The sequence below is a fragment of the Populus nigra genome, chromosome 3, assembly GCF_951802175.1.
Source record: "Populus nigra chromosome 3, ddPopNigr1.1, whole genome shotgun sequence".
Lineage (NCBI taxonomy): Eukaryota > Viridiplantae > Streptophyta > Magnoliopsida > Malpighiales > Salicaceae > Populus > Populus nigra.
Window position 1 is genome coordinate 10,674,362 of NC_084854.1, and position 23,956 is coordinate 10,698,317.

The 23,956-nt window shown below is 31.6% G+C and overlaps 1 protein-coding gene across 1 annotated transcript; it reads right to left on the reverse strand.

Annotated features, from left to right (window-relative positions):
* Nucleotides 1–19,254: 19,254 nt before the first annotated feature.
* Nucleotides 19,255–23,520, reverse strand: LOC133689652 (pentatricopeptide repeat-containing protein At2g18940, chloroplastic). Its single transcript, XM_062109606.1, has 2 exons — nucleotides 20,675–23,520; nucleotides 19,255–19,514 (listed from the first exon to the last, which is right to left on the reverse strand). The coding sequence occupies exon 1, from the start codon at nucleotides 23,302–23,304 to the stop codon at nucleotides 20,788–20,790; it is 2,517 nt and encodes an 838-aa protein (XP_061965590.1). The 5' UTR covers nucleotides 23,305–23,520; the 3' UTR covers nucleotides 19,255–19,514; nucleotides 20,675–20,787.
* Between the last annotated feature and the right edge of the window lie 436 nt (nucleotides 23,521–23,956).

Sequence of the window (23,956 nt, forward strand, 5' to 3'; positions counted from 1 at the left end):
ATAAACATATATTAATTGATTATATAAAAAAAAGAAAAAAACATTATGAAAGTATGCACATATTAAAATATTATCTGTAAATTAATTTTTTATCATCTCTAAAATAAAATTCATCTATATAAAATATAAAAAATATTATAGATAAATAAGAAAAATATTTTTAAAAATTAAGGCCACATTTTCATGAAAGTGATTTTATGGAAATCAATTTCCAAACATTCCTGTGTTTGTTTGCCATTAGAAAAATTGATTAATAGAAAACACTTTTCAGTTAAAGAAAAATTTAACTTAATTTTTAAAAAAGTGTTTCCTTTTATTTTGGGTGAAAAAAACTTTCTAGAAATTGTGAAAAAATTAAAAATATTATATTATTTGATGATTATATCAAATTTGGTATTCAAACTTTTGATTGCTATATATTTTGTTTTAAATATTTTTTTTCTTCAATTTCATCCCTTAGAATTTGATTTTTATATTAATTTTGATCTTTTTTATGATTGTTATTTGCTTTTTTCTTATCATTTTTTTAATTAAAAATTTTTATTTATCATATTTGATCCTCATTCTTTTAATTATTGTTTATTTTATTTTAAATAATTATGAAATTGTAATTATTATTATTTTAATTTCATCATCTTACAACTTTTTTATCTAATAGATTTGATTTTCATTATTTTAATTATTATTTATTTTATTTGAGATAATTATTATTTTATTTGATTTTTACATTAACTTTGGTCCTTATTTTTATGATTGTTATTTGCTTTTCCCTTATCATTTTTTCATTGAAATTTGTTATTTATAAGATTTGATTCTCATTCTTTTGATTGTTATTTATTTTATTTGAAATAATTTATGAAATTATAATTATTATTTTTTTAATTTTATTATCTTTCAACTTTTTTATCTGATAAATTTGATCTTTATTATTTTGATTGTTATTAATTTTATTTGAGATAATTTATGATTTAATTTGATTTTTATATTAACTTTGGTCCTTATTTTTATGATTGTTATTTGTTTTTCTCTTATTATTTTTTTAATTAAATTTTTTTATTTATTAGATTTGGTCCTCATTCTTTTAATTATTATTTATTTTATTTGAAATAATTTATGAAATTATAATAATTATTTTTTTTAATTTTATCATCTTTCAACTTTTTTATCTAATAAATTTTATCTTCATTATTTTGATTGTTATTTATTTTATTTGAGATAATTTATGAAATTATATATATTTTTTAATTTCATTCTCATTCGATTTTTTAATTCATAAGATTTGTTTCTCATTATTTTAATAAACTTGAGAAAAAAAATATATTAATAAGTTATTTTCTAACTCATTTTCCATGACATAACTAAACACTAGAAATTATTTTTCAACTTATTTTTCATGACATTACCAAACATAAATACTTTTCAGGAAACCATTTTTTTTTTAAAAAAAAACTACTTTCCAACAAACAAACGGGCCCTAAATGCATAACCAAAACATAATCATCATTTAAAAAAAGCTCCCTAAAAAAATAAAAGGGAAAAGTAATATTAATTTAAATACAACTAAAGTAAAAATTTGAAAACAAATATAAAAAAAGACATTAATTGAAAAAAAAAAGAAGAGGAAAAGGCCCAACGTTGTTGGGCTTGGCAAGTCAGGCCAACCCGCCTGACATATTTTTTTAGGGCCCGGGCCTACCTGGTAGACTTGGGTGACTAGACCCTTTTTTGTTTTTGCTGTAATAAATAAATAAATAAAGTGTTACCTGCTGAGATAAACGACGTCCCGTCTGATGCTACTCAGATCCCAGCTACTATGATTGCTAGAAAATTAGACTTTAACTTATTTTGACCTAAAAACTTGTTTTTTAACCCAAAACATTTAGAAAACGCCTTATGAACCGTGACAAACCTATCCATGACCTTAAAAGACAAAAAAAACCACATAAAAACCAAAATCAAACCGAAACAAAAAATTAAACCGAGTTCAAATCTATTTTTTTAAAGACCTTTAAGGCGAAACAAAAGTATATAATATGAACTCCTCTTATCAAATCAGTGTCAATGGCATTTTTCTCTTTCTATTGTTGGAATACAACGACCTCTTTCTCTCCTCTCTCTAATTAGGGACTGAAAAATAACAAAAAAAATAAAATTTTGTACCAAAATTGAACTTGAAAAATATTGAGCTACTAAAATTGTATAATTTGCGTTAGTTTTAAAGTTTGGGGACCAAAGTATATTTATTGCTAAAACTTATGGAACGCTACCAATATTTGGTGGATTTTTCATTTTAGCCCCTCTTCTTTCAAGGCCATCCTTTCCTAAGAAATTACAATCAATTGGCCTTCAATTAAAACTAAATTGCTAAAAAAAATAAAGACCAAAATGAATTTTTGACAAATGTATAGTGCATCATGGTGTCATCCACAACTATTTGTGTGTGCATGAATAGTAATTGCCTTTACAATTAAAAAAAGCCCCACGCATTTTAAATTTTATATATATATATATATAAGTGGTTTCAATTTTTAGATTTTGCTCAGTAATAATAGAAAAACCTCAATTGTACCCTTAAATAGTGTTTGGTATATTGGACTAGACAGAACAAGTAATTATCCTATCTTATGTTTATTGGGCAATGTACTGAACTAGATAATTTATCCTATTTTGTGTTTGATAGACATTAAACAAGATAGAACTACGTACTATAATGACAATAATATTCATGTTTTATCTAATATTTAAAATATAGATTATAACATATATTTTAACCTAACAATTTATTTTTTAATATAATAAATAAATAAATATTTTTATTAAATTATTATTAGTATTTATTTAAATATTATTTTATTTTGAACAAAATTAACAATTTTTATATGTTAATTAACATGTTATTTTAGCAATGCACTTATAATTACTTTAAATTAACTCATGTTTGAATTTTGAAACAAATTATTAATTGAAAATTTTCAATTCTTTGATTCATTTTCCTTTTTAATATCAAGTTATTACTCATTTATATATGTAATGATACATAAGCAATATTATTTTATATATTTCATAAACTATTTCATATACATCTACCATCTGCATAATTTTTATAAATATGCATACATTTATTAAGTAAAACACATAGATATATAATTCAAATTTGAAACAAGCTACGTAAAATCCGAAGGAAGACAATCATAAAGCAATATATTGATGAGCTGTGGAGTTGAGTTTTAACAGCAAAACTCAGCTCATCTGCATCAGAATCAAGGCCAAAGCCTCACTAAATGGCAGTAACGGGCAAACAGTTTGCCTGCTTTTTTATTAAATCAATTAAGCTACTTTTCCCTCGAAACCCTAACACTTAGATTAGCTAAAAATTAAGAATATTTACTAGAATATAGAGGCTGAAAGATCTCCAACGCCTTTCAAGGTACGTATGCCAGAATTGACTTGAGAGGTCATATTGTTTTATTTTATTTTTTTATTTGGCAGCATAAAGATTGACTACCATATCCAAAGCAAAACCATTTTCATATATTATTAATTTATCTAGAAATTCATTAACTACACATACATAAAACAAGCAAGTTGGCGCTCGAACATTCAACATAGAAAGTGTCTGATTCTCAAGCCTTAGACGATAAGCAAATACCAAATAAAGCACCAAAATACTTAATAATGGAAAATTGGAGCAATAGACTTGGACAATGAGTTATTTGATTCAAATATAACAAATAACAAATGAATGAAGAAAAAGATGATGATAGATAAAGGGAAAATGTGAGTGGTGCACAAAGCTGGAAAGGGGAAAGAGAAAGAAGAGAAAAGTGAGAAGGAGAATCTCTAAAAATACTAGAATGAGTTGTATATTAAATTCTGTATGCATTCTGTTGAAACAAAATGTAATATATAACAGTCTTTTCATTCTTTAACATTTTAGCATTTTTTCCTTAACACATGTGGCTCTAGTAGCTACTAAACAATTAAAATAAAACATATAATATGAGCTTATAATTGCAATACATTGAACACACCGTATTGTCTTATTGATACCCCTAATTTGAATTCCCCCTAGAGAAACCCACTTATCAGTTCCTTCCTTGCAACAGTTGCCCCTCCATTAAATGGACCTTGTCCTCAAGGTTGAATTATGGAAATCATAAAGCTAGTTCATTAGCAAATTCCAAAGTGGCTTCTACAGGTGTTAAGCCCATCCAGTGAATGAGTATTTAGGTGGTTGCTTGTTGATTTTTCTTGACCATTCACCGATTTAGTATAACTTGCGGGAGGAGAAGAGGTTAAGAGGATAGAGCTGACAATATGGTGTGCACCTTTCTATTTCCCACTTTTTCTTCAATAAGGACACATGAAATACAGGATGGATGGTTGTAAAAGGGGGTAACTTCAACTTATATGCCACAATACCAATTCTTGTTAAAATTTCATATGGACCATAGTACTTTGAGGCTAATTTCTAAGATTGTTTGCGAGCTAGTGTTTTCTGTCTATATGGTTGCAATTTGATGTAGACTAGATTTCTGAGATTGTCTGTGGGCTATTTTTTTTTTTATCTATATGGTTGCAATTTGATGTCAACTAAATCTCCTTTTGCAAATGATCTCTCACTCATGTGCTTGTTTGTTAATTGAATTATTCTATGTCTTGCATCCTGTAGTCCTCTTTATAGCTTGCAACATAAGTTCCATCTTAGATAAAAAAGAAAGGAAAATCATCCACGGCCTCTACTTGTGAGTCCTTTGGGAAATATAAAATGTTTAGAAGGGGAGGGTAGCTGTAAATGATTTCGTATAGAGTGGATTTTGTAGCAATTTGGTAGTTAATATTGTACCACCATTCTGCAAATTGAAACCACTTAACCCACTGAGTTGGAAAGGTACCTGTCATGCAATGCAAATAGTTCTCTAAGCACTTGTTAACCACCTCCGTCTGGTCATTCGATTGAAGATGACAGGCAGTGGAGTAACACAGTTTAACCCCTTATCTAGCAAATAATTCCTTCTAGAAAGGCTTAGAAAAACAACATCCATGTCACTAATAATGATAGCTGGTAGTCCATGCAGTCTGTAGACATTGTCGAGAAAGACTCTTGCCATAGAACTTGCAGTATAAGGATGGAGAATGGCCATAAAAATTTCTTAACAACCATAAATAAATTCTTTGCCTTCAGACTTAGGCAACCCTTCACAAAATCCATACTAATATCAATAAAGGGGGCTTTAGGTATGGGAAGTGGTTGTAGTAAACCTGTGTGATGCGTGTGTTTTTTTTATTTGTTTTATTGACAAATGGAACATTCCCTTACATATTGTCTGATGTTTTTCTGTTGCCCCTTCCAATTGAACCAGCTAGCCACCATTTTGGTCATAACAGTAGTTCTTGAGTGCCCCCCTGCGACTGAGTCATGATATAAGGCAAATGATCTTAGTTTGAAGAGGCACATACAACCAACCACGACCTTACCCTTTATGCACAATAGTTGATTGACTCATGAGTAGTGGGGGTGAGAGGCAAGATTCATGCTTAATTCCTGGATGAGGGTTTGCACAACTTTATTATTTACCCAAGATTCCATGATATCTTTCATAAGTGTAGTAGAGATGGTAGAGACTGTTAGGGTGCTTAATTCTCCACAAGACACCTTGGATAATGCATTAGCAAACATATTATCCTTACCCTTCTTAAACTCGATCTTATAATCAAAGCCAAGTAGTTTGGATAGCCATAAATGTTGTGATGGGTAAGTCACCTTCTGTTCCAATAAATATTTAAGACTAACATGATTAGTGCGGATTGTGAAATGTCTACTCCATAAGTAGTGTCTTCATTTGGTGACAACAAACAAAATAACTAGCAGTTCCCTTTTATAAGTGGAGAATGTCTATTGTTTGACCCTAAATAACTTATTGATGAATGCAATTGGGTGGTCTTCTTGCATTATAACTACTCGCATTCCTCTGCTGCTAGCATCTATCTCTATAATAAACTGTTTATCCAAGTCCGATAATGCTAACACTAAGGGGTTTATCATAGTGTTCTTGAGCTGATTGAAGGTTGTGGTTGCCTTTTCGTTCCACATATAAAAGTCCTTCAATAGTTGTGTTAAGGTTTACATATGATGTCATGACCCTTTACAAACCTCTTGTAGTATCCTATAAGGCCTAGAAATCCCCTCAGTTGTTTAATGTTGCTTGGGATAGGCCAATATAGTATGACCTTGATTTTTTATGGATCAGTCGACACCCCTGCTGCAGAGATAAATGAACTAGGTATTCAATTTGGGTACTGTAGAAAACACATTTATTGGCCTTGGCATACAACTAGTTTGTCTTTAGTATCTCAAATATAGTCCTTAAATGCCCCAAATGTTCTGTTATGGTGTTACTGTAGATAAGAATATCATAAAAAAACACAAGGATAAACTTTCATAAATGGCTCCAAAATACCTCATTCATTAGGCTTTGGAATGTGGCTGGAGAATTAGTCAAGCCAAAAGGCATGACCAAGAATTCATAGTGCCTATTGTGAGTCTTTAATACAATCTTATAAACATCCTTAGGAGACATTCTGATCTGTTGGTAACCAGATCTGAGGTTTATCTTAGAAAAAATAGAGACACCAACCAACTCCTCTAGGAGTTTGTCTATTAGAGGAATAAGGAATCTATCATTCACCGTAAGCTTGTTTAATGCTCTATAGTCAATGCATAGCCTCTATGATCCATCCTTCTTCTTGATTAGGACTACTGAAGAAGTAAAAGGGCTATGTCTGTGTTGGATGGTTCTCGACTCTAACATTTCTTTAATTATTCTCTCCACCACATCCTTTTATATACTTGAGTGTCTATAAGGCCTGAGGTTGATTGGATTAGAGCCTTTTTTTGGAGGTATATTGTGTTCATGGCTGTGAGGTGGTGGCAAACTCTTAGGTTCCTCAAACACTTCTTGGTATTCTTCCTAGAGAACTACTAAAGCAACATTCTTAGTAACACAGGGTCGTAACTTGGTGAATATTGGTTGCCCCTCATGATCTTGATCCTTAATAAGGCACATGCAGCACAAATTAATTTCAGAAACTAATTTAATATTGTATAATAAGCCATTGAGTTGCTTAAATCTGACAATCTCTAATGATAATGGGTTATACCATTTGATAAAGCCTTCCAGGCCTTGCCACATAAATGCCATCCATATCTCTTCGTAATTGCAGATAATGGTTTTCAATTTAGCTAGTCACTGAATTTCTAATATCATATCATAATTTTTTAGGTTTAAGGTAAAAACATCAGTCGCAAAATCAACTCCCTGTATTGACCATTGGAAGTTGTTGCACACTGAAGTGCAGGTCATGGTTTCGCCATTAACTACTTACACAATTAAAGCTTTAATACTAGTGAGTTTACAACACAACATGTCTGCTACTTGATTGTTGATGAAGTTGTGTGTGCTTCTAGAGTCCACAAGGATAAACAATTGTTATTTCTCTACTCTGTCAGTGACTATAAGAGTATTTAGGCCAATCACACCTAAGGCATTAAGAGGTATGTGTGGGTTGACAGTGTCATGGTCTACTTTAGTTACTTCATCTTCCTCACTTCCCTCCCCGTCTTTTTCAACAAAACACAAAGAGTAAAGCTTCTTGTTCTGGCACTTGTGCCCAGGTATACATTTTTCATCACATCAAAAACAAAGGCCCTTAGCTCTTCTCTCATCCAAGTCCTTGTTCTTGATGGGTATAGTGGTTATATTAGCATTGTTACAGTTATAAGGTGGGGGGTTTGGTAGGATACCAGTGTGGAGTGGTTTATAATTGTTATTAGGAAGTCCTGACAGGCTTTTGTTGTAGCCGAGAGGGGTGGAGGTCTTATTTTGGTAGGCATATATGGTTGGATGATAGGTTTGTTTGTTAGGATTGGAACTATAACATCAGTGGGTAAGGGTGTTATCATGTAACCTGGTTAAGGTGTAGGCTTGTTTTAAGGATTTTGGTTCAAACATCTTGATCAGATTCTTGACCTCTACATCCAACCCTCATATAAAAAACACCAAGTCATTTTTCTTAGAAATTTTTGATCTATTCTAGAGGATATCAAAGTCCTTGATGTAGGTTCTAAGTTGTTTTTCTGCTTTAGTTCATAAGTTCTTTTAAAGGGTTCATATCCCCCTCTAAACATAAGGCCTCCATATACTCTGGCCACAGCACAAACTACCCCCCAAGCTTCTCATAAAATTATGATGCCAACACAGAGCTATTCCATCTAGATAATAGAAGGCTAGTTTAAGCTTGTCATGCTCAGTAGTCTCCTCAACATCAAAGTACTGGTTACATTTATAAATCCATTTAAGGACATCTTCTCCCTCAAAGACAAGGAATTCTCCTTTTGGTCTACGTAGTTGATAATAAGAGGGTGTACCTTCAATGACCCAATTGAGTTTGGTAGAGGATTCCTTTACAACGGGGTGCTGAGATGTCTTGGGTAGATTGGACTTACTAGTGAAGAGTTGAGTTTTTTTGCAATACTGAGTCTACATGAAAAACAAGGGCATCAATAACTTCCTTAAGCTCTCTGAAGCATGCATTAGAATCAGCCCTGGTATTATTAAGTTGTTGTTGAATTTGATCATATGCCTGGGTATGCTTTGGATTGGTGGTCTCATCCACCTTCCTGGCATCTTGGGATCTCATTTCATGTGGCATTTTTAAATCTGAAGATGCCGCTCTGATACCACTTGGAGCAATAGACTTGGACAGTAGGTTATTTAATTCAAATATAACAGATAACAAATGAAATGAAGAAGAAGATGACGATAGATGAAGGGAAAACATGAGTGGTGCATAGGGCTGGAAAGGGGAAAGGGAAAGAAGCAAGAGAAGAGTGAGAATGAGAATCTCTAAAAATACTAGAATGAGTTGTATATTAAATTTTGCATGCATTCTATTGAAACAAAATGCAATATATAATAGTCTTTCCATTCTTTAACATTCTAGCATTTTTTTCCTAACACACGTGGCTCTACTAGCTACTAAACAAGTAAAATAAAACATACAGTATTGACTTATAATTGCAATACATCGAACACACCGTATTGTCTTATTTATACCTTTAATTTGAATTCCTCCCATAGAAACCCACTTATCAGATCCTTCACTACAACAAAAATCCATTAGAAAAAATTTATGCGCTAAAGAAAACCCCTAAATCAATATTAGAAGCCAAATTTTATCCCTCTTTCTCCCTACCATTTTGTAATAAAACTCTTAACTCAAAAACCCTAGTTTTAAAATTAATGGAAGCCAAATTAGAGCTTTATCAAACAGATTGGGAAGCTATAGTTAGACATGAAAAACACAAATTGGCAATCTGTTAGAAAAACAATTTTTTAATGCAAATTAGGTGCAATCTTCTAAAGAAAACCATTAAATGGTGGATAATTAATTGGCAAGTCAAAAGAAGAGAAAAGGATTAGTCATCAATATTTGAGAAAAGAACAATTTGATATAATTGAGATGGATTCTAGTTTGAATGCAAAGAAGAAGAACCATAGCTTTTGTTATTCTCTTCATTTTCCCCCCTACAATATAGAGACAAATAAAAAAAAAAGATAACAAAATTTTTATAAAGTTATATTCTATAAGATGAGCAGTATAGTTATTTTATAAATATTAAAACTTATGCACAAAATTGGATAAACTTGTTCTATATCTATCTTTATCTTTTAAAAGAGATAAGAATTTATCTTTTATAATGATTTTAGACGGAACAAAAATTAATTTTTATACTATTCAAAAATTCACCAAAATATAAAGAAAATAAAATTCATCTTTGTCCATTGTACCAAAGGCTTCCTTAATGTAGTAGTATAATAACAATAAAATTCTAAGCCTTTTAGGTTTATTAATTTTACTCCAAACATGAAAGATATCAACTAATGCCAATATACCCCTCCTCTCCATCCATTGCTAGTGGTCATTATAAGATTTCATCCAATTTGCAAATGTTTTTTAACCACGTACATCCAATATATGAAAATAAACCTATATCATAAATGACTATTTTAATGTGAAATTAGATTTACCTTTCTAATTTTTCCCGTTATTTAAGTTGATATAGTAGAGTGAAAAATTAAGTCTTATTATGATGCCTTGGATTGAAGCACTTAATATGCACTTACAAATTAGATAAAAAAGAGTGAAATTGTTCAATATAGATTATGTTTTGAGCAAAATTAATAATATCAAAAGAATTATGACTTAACTGATAATGAAGTAGTGCTTTTGGGACATAAATTGAGATGTCCCCCATCATAACCTGTTTTGGCCTTTGACAAAAAAAGAAATTGAAAAACATATTTCTAATAATTTTTTTTTTGCATAAAAAGTTTTTCAAAGAAAAATCTGAGCTATCATGTCAAGAATCAAGTTTCGTGTTAAAAATTGAGCTTCTTATTAAAATTGGCCAAAATCATTATTTTATGATCAAAATCAAGTTCACCGCGTCAAAATTGGTTTATTGAGATCAAGTTTACCATTTTATGATCAAAATCGGGTTTCCCATCAAAATTAGTCAAAACCATCATTTTGCAATCAAAACTAGTGGTGTTCAAAAAAACCCAACCATCTATAATATTTGCATTATCTAACTTGACATACCCATCAAAGTTAGATAATATGAATATTATAGATGATAGTGAGTCGAAAAACCTAGAAAATCGATATCAAGGGTCGGATGGTGGGTAAAGATTTTTTAAACTCAATCAACTCAACCTAACCTATAAACCTTATAGTAAGAAACATGATTTCTTGTTATATGTTCTATCCTTTTTCCATAATTGATTCTTTCATTTTACTCAATTGTTAAGTTGATGTATTAAGCCTAAATTATTTGTTATAACTTACAACAAGTTTTGGACTAATTTATCAAGCAAAAATCTTAGTTCTAATTAAGCCTAACCCCTAAAAATTAACAATATAAGTTCAATATGTGGATATTTGTAATATCTATATAAAACATTAACTCATCCCGATATATCTAACCCATTCAAATATAAATTTTTTTTTGAATAAAACGAGTTTATAATTTGTAAAATATTAGAAGTTGGGTTGTATATATTTATAGGCCTAAACTCTAATCAATTATATCTATAAATACCTATAGTCAAAATCAGATTTGCAAGTCAAAACTAGGCAAAAATGATTTACCAAAGTCAAATTCATTATTTTGTGATTAAATCATTTTTTAAAGTAATAAAATATTTTTAATAGTCAAAATTTATTTTTTGGTGATGAAAAATAAGATGTGATTAATAATATCCCATCTTACCTCCTCGTCACTTGGATATATATATCCAAGTGACGAGGAGGTAAGATGGGATATTATTAATCACATCTTATTTGTCAAGCTGGGTGATGTATTATGTGAAGAAGTTTAGAAAACAAAGCTTTGCCAAATTAATTCAACCACCCATATTATGTTTGTTCTTGACTCTTTTTTTCTTTTTTTTTTTTTAAAGAAGAAGAATAAGAAATCATGGCCCTTGAAAAAAGAAAGAAAAGGGAGAAGAAATCTAGTCATTTATCCTAAAATACCAAATATATCTCAGTCGTTGATTTAGAAACCTAGCTTAAGCTCACTCACCTAATCATACCTCACTGTAGAATAAATTTAAGATAATTTAGATTTGGATTGTTGGATCAAATCAAGCATGATCTGAACCGTCCAACCAAGTGAGCCCATGTATTCACCATAGACCACGCTATACTAAAGCCTAGTTTGCATCTCTTTCTCTCTCCTCATCGATGGTGAAACCAACAATATTTCTCCTTTATCCGACCACAAAACACCTTGAGACCACCACAAAAAGAAACGACACTTTTCCAAGACCAAAACCCGTGGTTTCCCTATCATCAATTTTGTTGTTAGTGATTACTAAAAGCAAGAAAATAAAAGGACCAAATCGAACTTCATCATTATTGATCTTTCTCCCTGGTTGGCTATGAGATACACAACCACCATCAATGGATAGACAAGATTGATAGCTTGATGGTGGATTGCTCAACATGCCAAAAATATTGTCAAAATGGTCATCGAGCCACCAAAAATAGAGGCACGTGAGACACATGGGTCAAGTGAACAATGCAAGTGCACTATAAAGGGCAAAGTTGTAATTTTATTATATAAGAAACACAAAATAGTAATTTTACTTAGATCAACAACTTATTTCATTGTATTTTATTCTACTAGTATTTGTAATTAAAATTAATTATACTTGTATGTGTATCATATTTGATTGAATAAAACGTTTGCAACACACATTAACGCACCAAACCTGAAGGCTATGAGACCTTGAGTAAATTTTGAAGAGAAATAAGGATTGTATCAATGTTCTATGATGAAACTAGAATGATGGGACTATGATTTGATTTTTAAGGATTATCCAAGATGATTACTAATCCCCATGTTTACTAAATCATTACTTGAATGATTTATCGACCATTTATTTCTATAACTAATTATTTGATCAATTTTTTTCATGGATGATTACCTATTGATTTCTTGATTGATTGTATACGAGGCATCTTCATGAATTGTTTTGTTAAATGAAATCTCAAAATTTGTTTTTTAATTTTGATTGTATATTTTAATTTTTCGATTCAAGATGACTTGATGAATATTGATTGCTTGATTATTTTTTAATCTTAACCATCGATACGAGGTGAATTTTAAGGATTGTTGAATTCATAAAAAAAATCTTATAATTTTTTATCCATTCATCCATAAACGATTCATTTTGATCGATTTTTTTCAAAATCTTGTGTTCAATTAGTTCACCCATGAGTAATTTGTTTTGACCAATTGATTTCAAATCCTATGTTTTTATGATTGGTTCATTTTGAATGATCCTTTTTCAAAATCTTGTGTTTAATTGCTTCACCTATAAGCAATTTATTTTGACCAATTGATTTCAAAACCTATATTTTTTTTTATTAGTTCACCCATGAACAGTTCATTTTAATTATTCATTTTCAAAATCTTGTGTTCAAATTGGTCCATCGAAGAGTAGTTTGTTTTGACCAATTGGTTGGAAAACCTCCTTTTGTGATTGATTCACCTATGAGTAGTTTGTTTTGACCAATTGGTTAATTGATTAAAACTTGTGTTTTCTAGTTGATTTACCTATGAGCACTTTATTTGATCGATTTTATTTTCTAAAGCTTGTGTCGATTCATCCTTATCGGTTCATTATTGATCGATCATTTGAAAACATATTTTATATTATATTTTCATACACGTAATTTCTTTTATGTGATAAAAATTTTCATGTTATATTTATGTATATACATAAATAAAAAAAACCCCAAAAGGATGGTTGGTTTATGTTAATGATGATATTTTATGTGTGGTCTATGTTTGATTCCATTAGGTTTGATGTTTCGCCTTGCATTAAGAATATAGTAAAAATCAAGAATCCTATAATTTACATTTGATAATTAGAATTTTATATGCTTATGTGTTTATTTTATTATGTGCGCTACCAAGTCTTGAGGTCATCATTTTTCTAATAAAGATGTTCTTATGTATTTATTACTTTTTTACAAAAAAAATAAGAAAATAGAAAGGCCAAATCAAAATTCATCATCGCTAACCTCCCTCTCTGGTTGGTTGTGATATAAACAACTACTATAAATGGATGGACAAGATCAAGAGCTTGTTGATGGAATGTTTAACACGTTAAAAATATCGTTAAAATCATCACCAAGTCATTGACAACAAAGACACATGAGACACACACACTAAGGGAACAATGCAAGTGTATTGTTAGAGGAAAAATTATAATTTCACTATCTAAAAAGGGAAAACAGGAATTTCATTTAGGTCAATAGCATTCCAATAATTCACAAATCCAATTTTTATTTTATACTTTTATTTTATTTTATTCTTCTTGTAATTGTAATTAAAATTAATTATACTTGTATATGTATTTATGGGTATTTGATTGAAAAAAATGTTCACGACGCATTCAAACGGTCTAAGAACCTAGGTAAAATTTGAAGATAAATAAGGATTGTATCATTTTCCATAGATAAAGTATCCTTACCACAAATCAATTTTAGTGTTGGTAGTTTTCAAGAATGGTCTTCGAAATAAGATAAGAGTGTTGGTGTTTGAGGAATCATGTTCCATATCAAGAATATAAAAGTCGTATGGAATAACCAAAGTATCATTCTTGACTAGGACATCTTCTATCATACTAAGTGGATAAACAAAACTACGATCCGTAAGTTGTATTACAATACTAGTTTTAATCAAAAGCTTAAGACTAAGAGAATCATAAACATGTTTAGGTATAACATTAATAGATGCACCTAAATCATATAAAACCCTTTTAAAGCTAGTGTTACTAATAACACATGGGATAATAAATGCATCTGAGTCTTTTTGCTTTAAAGGAAAATTCTTTTAAACAATAACAAATACAACTTCACTTATACTTATCGTTTCATAACCTTTTAACTTGTAAGCTCTTTTGGTAGTACACAGCTCCTTCAAGAATTTGGTATATTTGAGAATTTGCTTGATAGCATCAATCAAAGAAATGTTGAGTTCTAATTTTTTGAAAACCTCTAAAATCTCATTTTTTATTATCTTTCTTAAATCTAAAAGAAATCAAAGAAAAGGGAGGGATTTTTTTGAAATTAGAATTCATTAAGTTAGGACTTACTTTTAGAGTATTGGTGGTTATTTTAGTTTGTGGAGGAATAGGTTGTTTCTTTTTTATGCTCAATTTGATTTCTATCTCTTTTTCTTTTTTTCATCTCAATTTGTTTTGACTTTTGCTCTTCAAGTTCTTTCCTACTCTGCAGCGTGATCGTACTAACATTCTCTTTTTGATTCAATGTTTGGAAGGATAATTTTTTGTTGATTTGTGCTTCTAATTTCCCTACACTTGAATCTACTTGTCCCATTTGCTTCTCTAAGTTCTATATGCTTGACCTTGTTTCCTATTGCAAAGACATAATATTTTGTTGTAAAGTCATAATGTTAGATGCTAAGGTTCTCATCATCTCTTGAAGATCATCACTCGATGACCTCATAACATTGGAATTTATAAATGCAAGGGGTTGTCTCACTTGATAATTCTGTTGGGAATGAAATCTATAGGGGTGGAACTGTCGAACCTTGTTTGCCTTGTTGAGGTAGGTTCTCATAGTGTAAGTTTGGATAATCTCTCAATCCGGGAGTATACGTGTTGGAAAAGGGATTATATTTATGTTAATGCTAGCCATTAAATGCTCCATCAGTTGCATTAGCTTGTTCAATGTATCTTCTTGTATTGTTAGGCACATATCTGAAGTACAACATTGTAACGAGCATATGTTACAAACTTTCACTTGCTATACATTTCTACAAGCCAAAGAACGCACAATAGAAGTAAGATCACTAAATTTATTCTCAAGGTTAACAATACTTATCTCATTTACTCATTTGCCTAGGAAGTCTCCATGGGTGCCAAATTATTTCGAGTTGGCTGCTATATTTGAGATCAATTGGTGTGCAGCTTCAGAGTGTTTTATCTACCAATCCCTTTATTTTTCGCATAAATGATAATACGATCAGTAGGTATTAATCTTTCAGGTATAGGAGAAAAGGGTGAGAGTTTTCTTCTTATTTCTAGCCGTCTCCTTCTCTTTCTTTCTTTTTATTTGATAGGAAACCCTAATCCCCCACATCCCTCCAATTCATTTGTATCATCTGAAATAATAATAGCTCTTTTCAAAGTAAACAATCCACATTTAAGTAATACAATAGCTATTTACCTAAAAAGAAGAAAAAATAGTCTTGTATAAAATCTTCAAGCTTTGACTTTAGACTTAGAGAAGTTAAATTACCTAAATAAAGACCTTTTCCATACAAAGAAATAATTGCCACATCGGTTTGGATGCTTAGAAAGTAAGTTGGACTTGTTTTTTCACAAAACCTGTCTGCTGACAAAATTTATAGGCTGTCTTAGAAAAATCATCTCTCTCATATAAGCTCTTTTTCTGCTTCAATTTGATAGATGGTTAGGTCTTTGAGTGTAGAAACTTAAACAAGCTAGATCCAAACTTTAAAGTCTCCTCTCTATGTTAGGGCATAGATGGCAGGCCATATATGATTGAAACCTTAACTAAACTAATTGGTCATGATGTTTTAGGCTTGGTGATAAAAAAAAGTTTAGTTTTAAGAGTTATCATGATATTGTTATTCTATTATTAAGGCAACAATAACACCTAAGGAGAGGTGAATTAGGTGTTTTACTAATAATAATAAATATTGCAATTAACTCAATTAAACACAATCAACTAAGAATGTAATTAAAGTGGTTAAAGTAAAGAGTATAAGGATAAAGATTGCAAACTTGAATTCAATTCCATATATGATTTGGTTCCAAATTGGTTGGTAATATCTATGAATTCGATTTATAAAAAAGAATTGAAATAAAACATACTTTTTACAACCCTTTTCATGAATGTAAAATATATTATGTAAAAAAAATAAAAGAATATATATTGGATAATTTCATTAATTGGTGCACTGAAAAATTATAAAGTTTGATAATTCATCTTTGTTTTTTTTCTTACATTTTATCAAGGTTGTCAAAATTACAAGTTGACTCATAAGATAATATGATTTTTTTTTATGAGTCAACTTGTATTTAGCGTGTAAAATTGGATCAAAAACTCGAATACCAATACAATCAGACTTGACTCAGATAAATTCTTGCAAACTCGTGATTTTACATTGATTTTATGAGTTTCGATGAAGTATAAATACTACTTTAATGAACTCCTTTCTCCCCTAGCCCACTCCTCTCTCAATCTCCTGAACAATGTGACCTCTCTCTTTCTCTTTTTGTTGTATCTAAAGACAAAATAGCTTGGTAAAAGACATGTCTAAGGGTTGTTGCTGGTAATTTACTATTTAATTTTTTTTTTGTTTATGTGATTTTTTTAATTTTTTAAAAAAATTTGGTTGTTTCTTTGTATTATTTGCTGCAGGGTAGTTTTCACTCCTAAAGACCAAATGCTGGTTTTTGGTTTGGTTTTGATTTAGCATGGATCTGAATGTATTATATCCTTATTAAGATCTATATTTATTAGGCTCTTCGTTGTATCTGTCAAAGTACCACTTCTTTGCATTGCTGGCTTCATGTAACTAATAAATTTCGAGTGCCTTGAAAGTTAGCCTATTAGCTCATCTCCTTAATGGCGTTGGTCCTTGGATCTCCATTCTTTACTCTGAAGTTTTTTTTTTCTCCTAATCTTCCATCAGAGACAAGGTTGTCAATTCCGTTCCGTTCCGTCCGAAATGGCCGAAACATTCCATACCAATTCAAAAAACAGAACAAATTTCATCTCATTTTAAATCTCGGTCCGTTCCGGATTTTTCGGCTAAATTCCGCCCGAAACGTTCCGGTTCCATTCCGCATGTTCCGTTCCGCTCTTGAAAAGCCATTGAATCAAATTGAACCTTATTCAATTTAATTAATTAAACCACCCAATTATAAAAAGCTCTTTTTTATTACTATTTTCTATAACAATGATATTAATAATAACATTGAAAATTATTATTACTATTTTCATTAACAATGATATTAATTTTTTAAAATTAGATTTATCATTAATATATATGGTTTATATTCATGTTGTTTTTTTCATGTTTACACTTTGTAGGAATTTGAGCAAAACAATGGATGCTTTAGATTTCATTAGCCTTAATAACATTGACCTAACTTTATATTTAAAATATTTGTGTTAAAACATTTTACTTTCATAATATTTTGATATTTTGTTTTAAGTTGAATTACTTTAAGTTAAAGATCTATTTAATCTTGACTATTTAGAAATATTTTAAATTTTGAAATTATATTTGTTTGGCATTGTGTTTGTATTGCATAATTTATAATTAATTTATCTTGAATTTGAATTATGTTTGTTGAATATATATATATATATATATATATATATATATATATATATATATATATATATATATATAGGAACAGTACAACCCCGAAACGGCACGCCGAAACACTCCGAAACTGAAATATTTCGTTCCAATTGAAAAAACGAAACATCTACCGAAACGGAATTGACAACCTTGATCAGAAATGTTAAATGCGCGGCTCATTGTTCCCTGTGAATTCTAGGTGCTTCGCTTGTGAACTTAAATTGCTAATGCCTGATTACCTTCTTCTTTCATCGAGAATTAAAAAAAATGGAACTTGTTTATATTCTCAATTGTCGCCGAGCAAGTAGTGGTGTCTTTTGTGCCAAACGGCGTAGATTGCAGGCGGGGAATGCTCTGTTGCTGGTAGGTTTAGCTAGTGATCATCACATTATGAACTAAACTTAGTTTTCTAAATCCGTCTGAAGTTCTGAATGGAAGAGATAAGTGTTCTTTCTTTGTCGTATTAGAAAGGAAATAATGAGGGTTACGGCCATTTGGTAAATGTGATATCATAAAATGCTTTTCAAATTGATTGAAGGATTGATAACTGTGTAAACAAGACCTCCATTTCTTGTCTGTTGTAGTTATCAATCTCTAGCACTTAGCACTTTGTCACGCGTTGACACTATTAGTGATGGTATTGTTAGTAACCCTCTAATGTTCAATCTAGTTGGTAATAATTTTGATGAATATCTTAAAAATAAAGAGAAAAATAAAAAGAATAATATTAATTTTAGTTTATATAACATACTAGTAGATTGTTTGTTTGTTTTAAACTTAGACTTAAGTAAAATTCTATGGATATAATTGTATTGTAAGGAATTTTTTAAGTTAAATTATTCATAAATTTTTATTTGAAATATATATTTTAAAATATTTAAAATTTTATATTATTTATTTCACTTTTACTATTCTACTGTCATTTCCTCCTCTGTTGAAATTGTTTAAATAATTAATTAAAAAGTGAAAGAGAGGGTCACTTGCTAAATTTATCCAAGTCTTAACCAACCAAATGCAGACAATGTTTCCGTTAAAACTAAACAAATCTCATGGATAGTCTTTAACCAATCATACACGGTTTCATCAATAATGTCGTTCAATTCAATACATGCATACCACTGCCGTTTTGCCGGTTAGAACAAGATATGGGGAGAGGGATTCTTTCCATTATCGCCAATTTGGGGGGGGGGGGGGGCATAACTCGGTGGTGGGATAATTTGTTACTTAAGTTGGGTGTAAGTAAAACAGCCTTGAAAACAATTGTACTACATATACACTAAGCAAGAATACAGCAGGTATTCCCCAATTATACTTACAATACTCAATTTTCGAAGCAATCCACCACCCAACTTCCTCCAGACATTGATACTCCAGTTAAAGCTCTTCTATTTAAATTTGATGATTTAAATCCTCGACCTTTCTTTTCCAGCTGAAAAACAATCCCGAGCAGTTTCACTACTCTCTTTGAACTGGCTTGTTTCCAAACACTGATCAGTGAGCACCAATAGCCCTGTTCACCAAACAAATCCCAACGTATTATTGTCAGATCCTCTGACATACAAAAACATCAAAGAGTTCTCAAAGAATCCCCGTTTGAATAAGACTCAATGAGAACCTACTTTCTTCATTTTTTTCCCTGAATTGAAGAACATCAGAAATTTAACAAAGAGGTGGTGCTTGCAACCAAATTAGCACACAAGATACAATTAAAAAAGTGTTCAGTTACATTGTTAAGGCCCTCAACCTAACTTGGCAGATTAGAGTTGCACCAAAAGTGGAGGACTCAAGTTTGAAAATCGTGTTGGAAGTACATGATTAGTTATTTATTAATCAATGAACTGATTAATAAATAAGTTAAACGCCATATGCTTAAGAAGGATGTGACTGGAAATAAAAGATTAAATAGTAGTTAAGCATACCATCGAGAGAGAGAGACTCTTGTAATCAACCATAAAAATTAAATGGAAAATGAACCAAAGACTAGACATGTTACAAAGCTAAGACAGCCACGGGTGAGAACATAGATATCACTACTCTCCGCCATGAAAATCATCACCCTGTTCGGATCAGGTTTAGGGAGATTGATGGAAATAATCCCTGACCAGATTTCAAGCTTGAGAAAGACAACATGAGAATCCCAGAACCTGATTATGTATGTTTGTGTATCGAATGCTATAAATCTCGTGATTGTTTCTTTATTTGTATATCATGTGTTAATACTTTACAGTGCGAGAAGCATACTAATTGTATGGGCTAACTTATTAAAAAAAAAAACAATAGGCAAGTATGAACTTCTTTCACATCATATTATGATCTAGACACTGATCTTACAACAAAATAATTTAACCAGCAGCTTTCAAGTTTCTTCATAGGAAATTCCCTATGAGAGAATGAGGATTCATATTCTCAACAAGGATAGGAATGCAAGGACACAAGAATCATCATCAGGTATGCGGTGGAAACAAGGCAATTCCTATTGCCTCCATAATACAGATAGAAAATAATCAAATCAAGGATATGTTTGGGACTGAAATTCCTATCACAGACCTGATTTTGTGAGGTAGATACAATAAATAAAGCATGCACCCGAAGCATATTTCTATTTAGTTTTTTTATTTTTGGAGAAAAATAAGCTGCTTCTTAACAAATATATTTACACAGGGAACTTACTTGAAGAATCATGGACAAGCTGAACAGTTGCTCACAATTTTTTTCAGGATTACTCACTCAATAGTTCCCATGATGGACCAAACAAGAAGATCCAATTGGAATGCTTAAGTGAGTCATGACTGCATATTCTCCCGAACACGAGAAGCTAGCCTTCGCATAGATTGATAATCAAAAGAATCATCAATATCCGTAATAGTTGAAACAAAATCCATGGCTTCTTTGAATTTTTTTGCTTTGCAATAACCATCCACGACAATTTTGTAGGTTAGCTCATTTGGCCTGCAATCGTGCTTAGTCATGTAGCTAAGCACTTCATCTATTTCTGCAAACATTCCCTTTGCTGCATAGCCACTAACAAAAGTATTGTATGTAACTATACATGGTCGAATTCCTCTAGATATCATCTCAGATAGAGTTCTTAGGGCTTCATGCATGAGTCCTTGTCTACAAAAGCCTTTAATGACAGTGTTATATGAAATAAGGTCAGATTTGCCACCAGAGTTTTGTAGCTCCCTCAGAATCTCTTCTGCTTTCCAGCACTCTCCTCCTCTGGCATACAGGTCCATTAAGCTATTGTAAGTAACAACATCTGGCTGCAGTCCACACTCTTGAATCAAATGCATTATTTCATGGGCTCGGTCATGCATGTTTTTCCTGGAAAACATAGAAAGCATAGAGTTGAAGACAACTAAATCTGGTTTGTATCCATGCTTTTGCAATGCTTGAAAAGCCCTTTCCATACCCGCTAGTGCTCTACACTTGAAGTTTGCAAGAATAAGGGTTCTCAAAAGCATCCAACTGGGAAAGATATGACCATCATAAATATCCTTTTCAATCCTATTTATTCCTTTCACATACCCTCCCTTTGCATAAGAATTGAGAATTAATGAGTATGAGGTTTCACTGGGTTTGAAGCCCTTATTCTTCATGTCTTTGATGACTGATTCCGCTGTTCTCCAGTCCCCTCGCCGAGCCAGAGCATTCAGAAGAGCATTGTAGGTGGCAACAGAGGGAGTAAATCCTGCTTCAAGCATTTCATCGTAAATTTTTTCTGCGTCAATATCTGAACCACAACGGCCAGATGCAGTAATCAAAGTATTGAATGTATCTCTATCAGGCTCAAAACCACAACTTTTCATTTCCTGAAAAACCCTTTTTACGTATTTGTGCATACCCTGATTACCACACATGGAAAGCATTGTGTTCCATGTTATACGATTAGGAGCACATCCATTTACTTTCATATCACAAAGTATCTTCATCATTTCCTCTGATTGTGACTTCTTCCCTAGCATCCCAAGGATAGCATTGTAAGTGCACACATTAGGAGCACAGCCGGACTCCTTCATCTGGTCATACAAACTTAGAGCTTTGTCCACTTGTGCTGCTCTGCCATAAGCATTTATCATGGTGGTATATGTAACAGCATTTGGTTTAATCCCATTTTCAGTCATTGTGTCTATTAAAGCTGCTCCTTCCTCGTAGAATCCTGCTCTCACATAAGCCGCCACAAGCTCATTATATGTCACAGCATCAGGTGGACAATTATTATCTTCCATTTCTTTCATGATGCTCAAAGCCTCTGAATAAATCCCCGCCTTCCCAAATACTTGCAGTAGAGCATTATAAGTAACAGTTCCTGGAGCATATCCCTGAGACTTCAATCCAACAAAGAACTCTTTTGCTTCATCCAACAAGCCCTCCCTCCCACAAGCAGATATAACAGTACTGCAAGTAAACTCATCAAAACCAAGTCCTCTACTTCTCATCTCATCTAAGAGACCTAAAATCTTATTCCAAGACCGACCCATCTTCCCATAAACATCAAGCATGACATTGTAAGTGACCAAAGTTGGCGACAGGCCTGACTCGTTCATTTTCTCAAAAATAGCAACAGCCCTCTCATACTTGCCACATCGCGAATATGAGTGCAGAATGGTTGTGTATGCTCGAACATCAAGCGAGTAATCATCAAGGGGAATCACATCAAAAAGTTTTGATGCAATAGAATGTTGTGACTCCCTACCAAGAATCCTAGCCATTAATTCAACAGCCTGATTATCTAAATTCACATTTCCAGTGCCTAGATTCAATACCAGCCATTCAAACAACAAAATGGCTCTTTCACAATCGCCAGAAAGGTCTAGTGCTTTCAAGACACCAATCAAATCAACTTGAAACAACTCAAACTTGCAAGACTCAAAGAAAGCATTCAAACCACCCAAAGGTTGTTCCTTTATTGAATTAAGCAGCAACTTACCCCTTTTCGACAGAAATTCAAGCGACTCATTTTCAGATAAACCCTCTTCTTTCTCAACTTCAAACTCAAGAACTGAAACTGAAGTCGAAATGGGCTTTCTACTTGTGTTCTTATAAAGCTGTTTGTGACTAGAAGAATCATTGGAAATTTGAAGAGAAGGGAATTGGGTTTTGTTTAATTTGTGATTGGGTGGGGAAGAGAGGTGGAGGAGGTGTTGGAGGAGAGAGTCAAAATGAAAAGAGGATTGAGGAGAAGGAGGAGGTGGCAGTGTAGCAGAGCTGAATTTTAATGGTGGGTTATTGGGTAGTGGTGGTGGCCTGTTTACTGGGATAGGATACACTGGTTTGTTTGCAAACAGACTGCTTTCCATGGCATAGAGGGTTAAGCAGAGAGGAGGGTTTTTTGGGGGGTTCGAAAGTTATTAGAAATGATTGATTTTGAGCACAAGATAAGATGGCGAACAAGGTGGGTTTTTTTCCGGTAATGGATCATGTAAGGGTAAGGTGAGGATGGTTGGTGTTTGTTTGGGCTATCAAAAGACAAGATTCTTGGACTCAGATCCTCGGTCTTTAAGATTAGATTCGACTCTTACAAGCTAAGCTCACTCTCTCTATATACACGCCCCCATCTATTTCAAAGAGACTGTCGTTTAATGGAACCATGCTTTTAAAACTCCCATTCAAATTGTAATCCGATACCAAAAAAAAAAAAAAAACCACACTTTAAACTATTATCCAAAAAACTAATCCCTAAAACATGGATTACTATTTATTCATTATAATAGTATAATTATTATTAATTTGCTTCATGATTATTTTATATTTTTTAGAGGTAAAATGATCTTTTCACCATGATACAAATATATTTTGAGAATTATATAAGATTATTTTAGTAATTGTATTTTTTAATCCATAGTAAAATTATTAATGTAATCATTGAATAAAATAATTTAATGACTTTTGCACATGGATCTTTTTGTATTTTCATATTTTATAGAACAATATAATTATTATATTACCCTT

Excerpts from the sequence above, each read along its gene's own strand:
- LOC133689652 (XM_062109606.1), bottom strand. The coding sequence starts at position 23,304 with ATGGAAAGCAGTCTGTTTGCAAACAAACCAGTGTATCCTATCCCAGTA.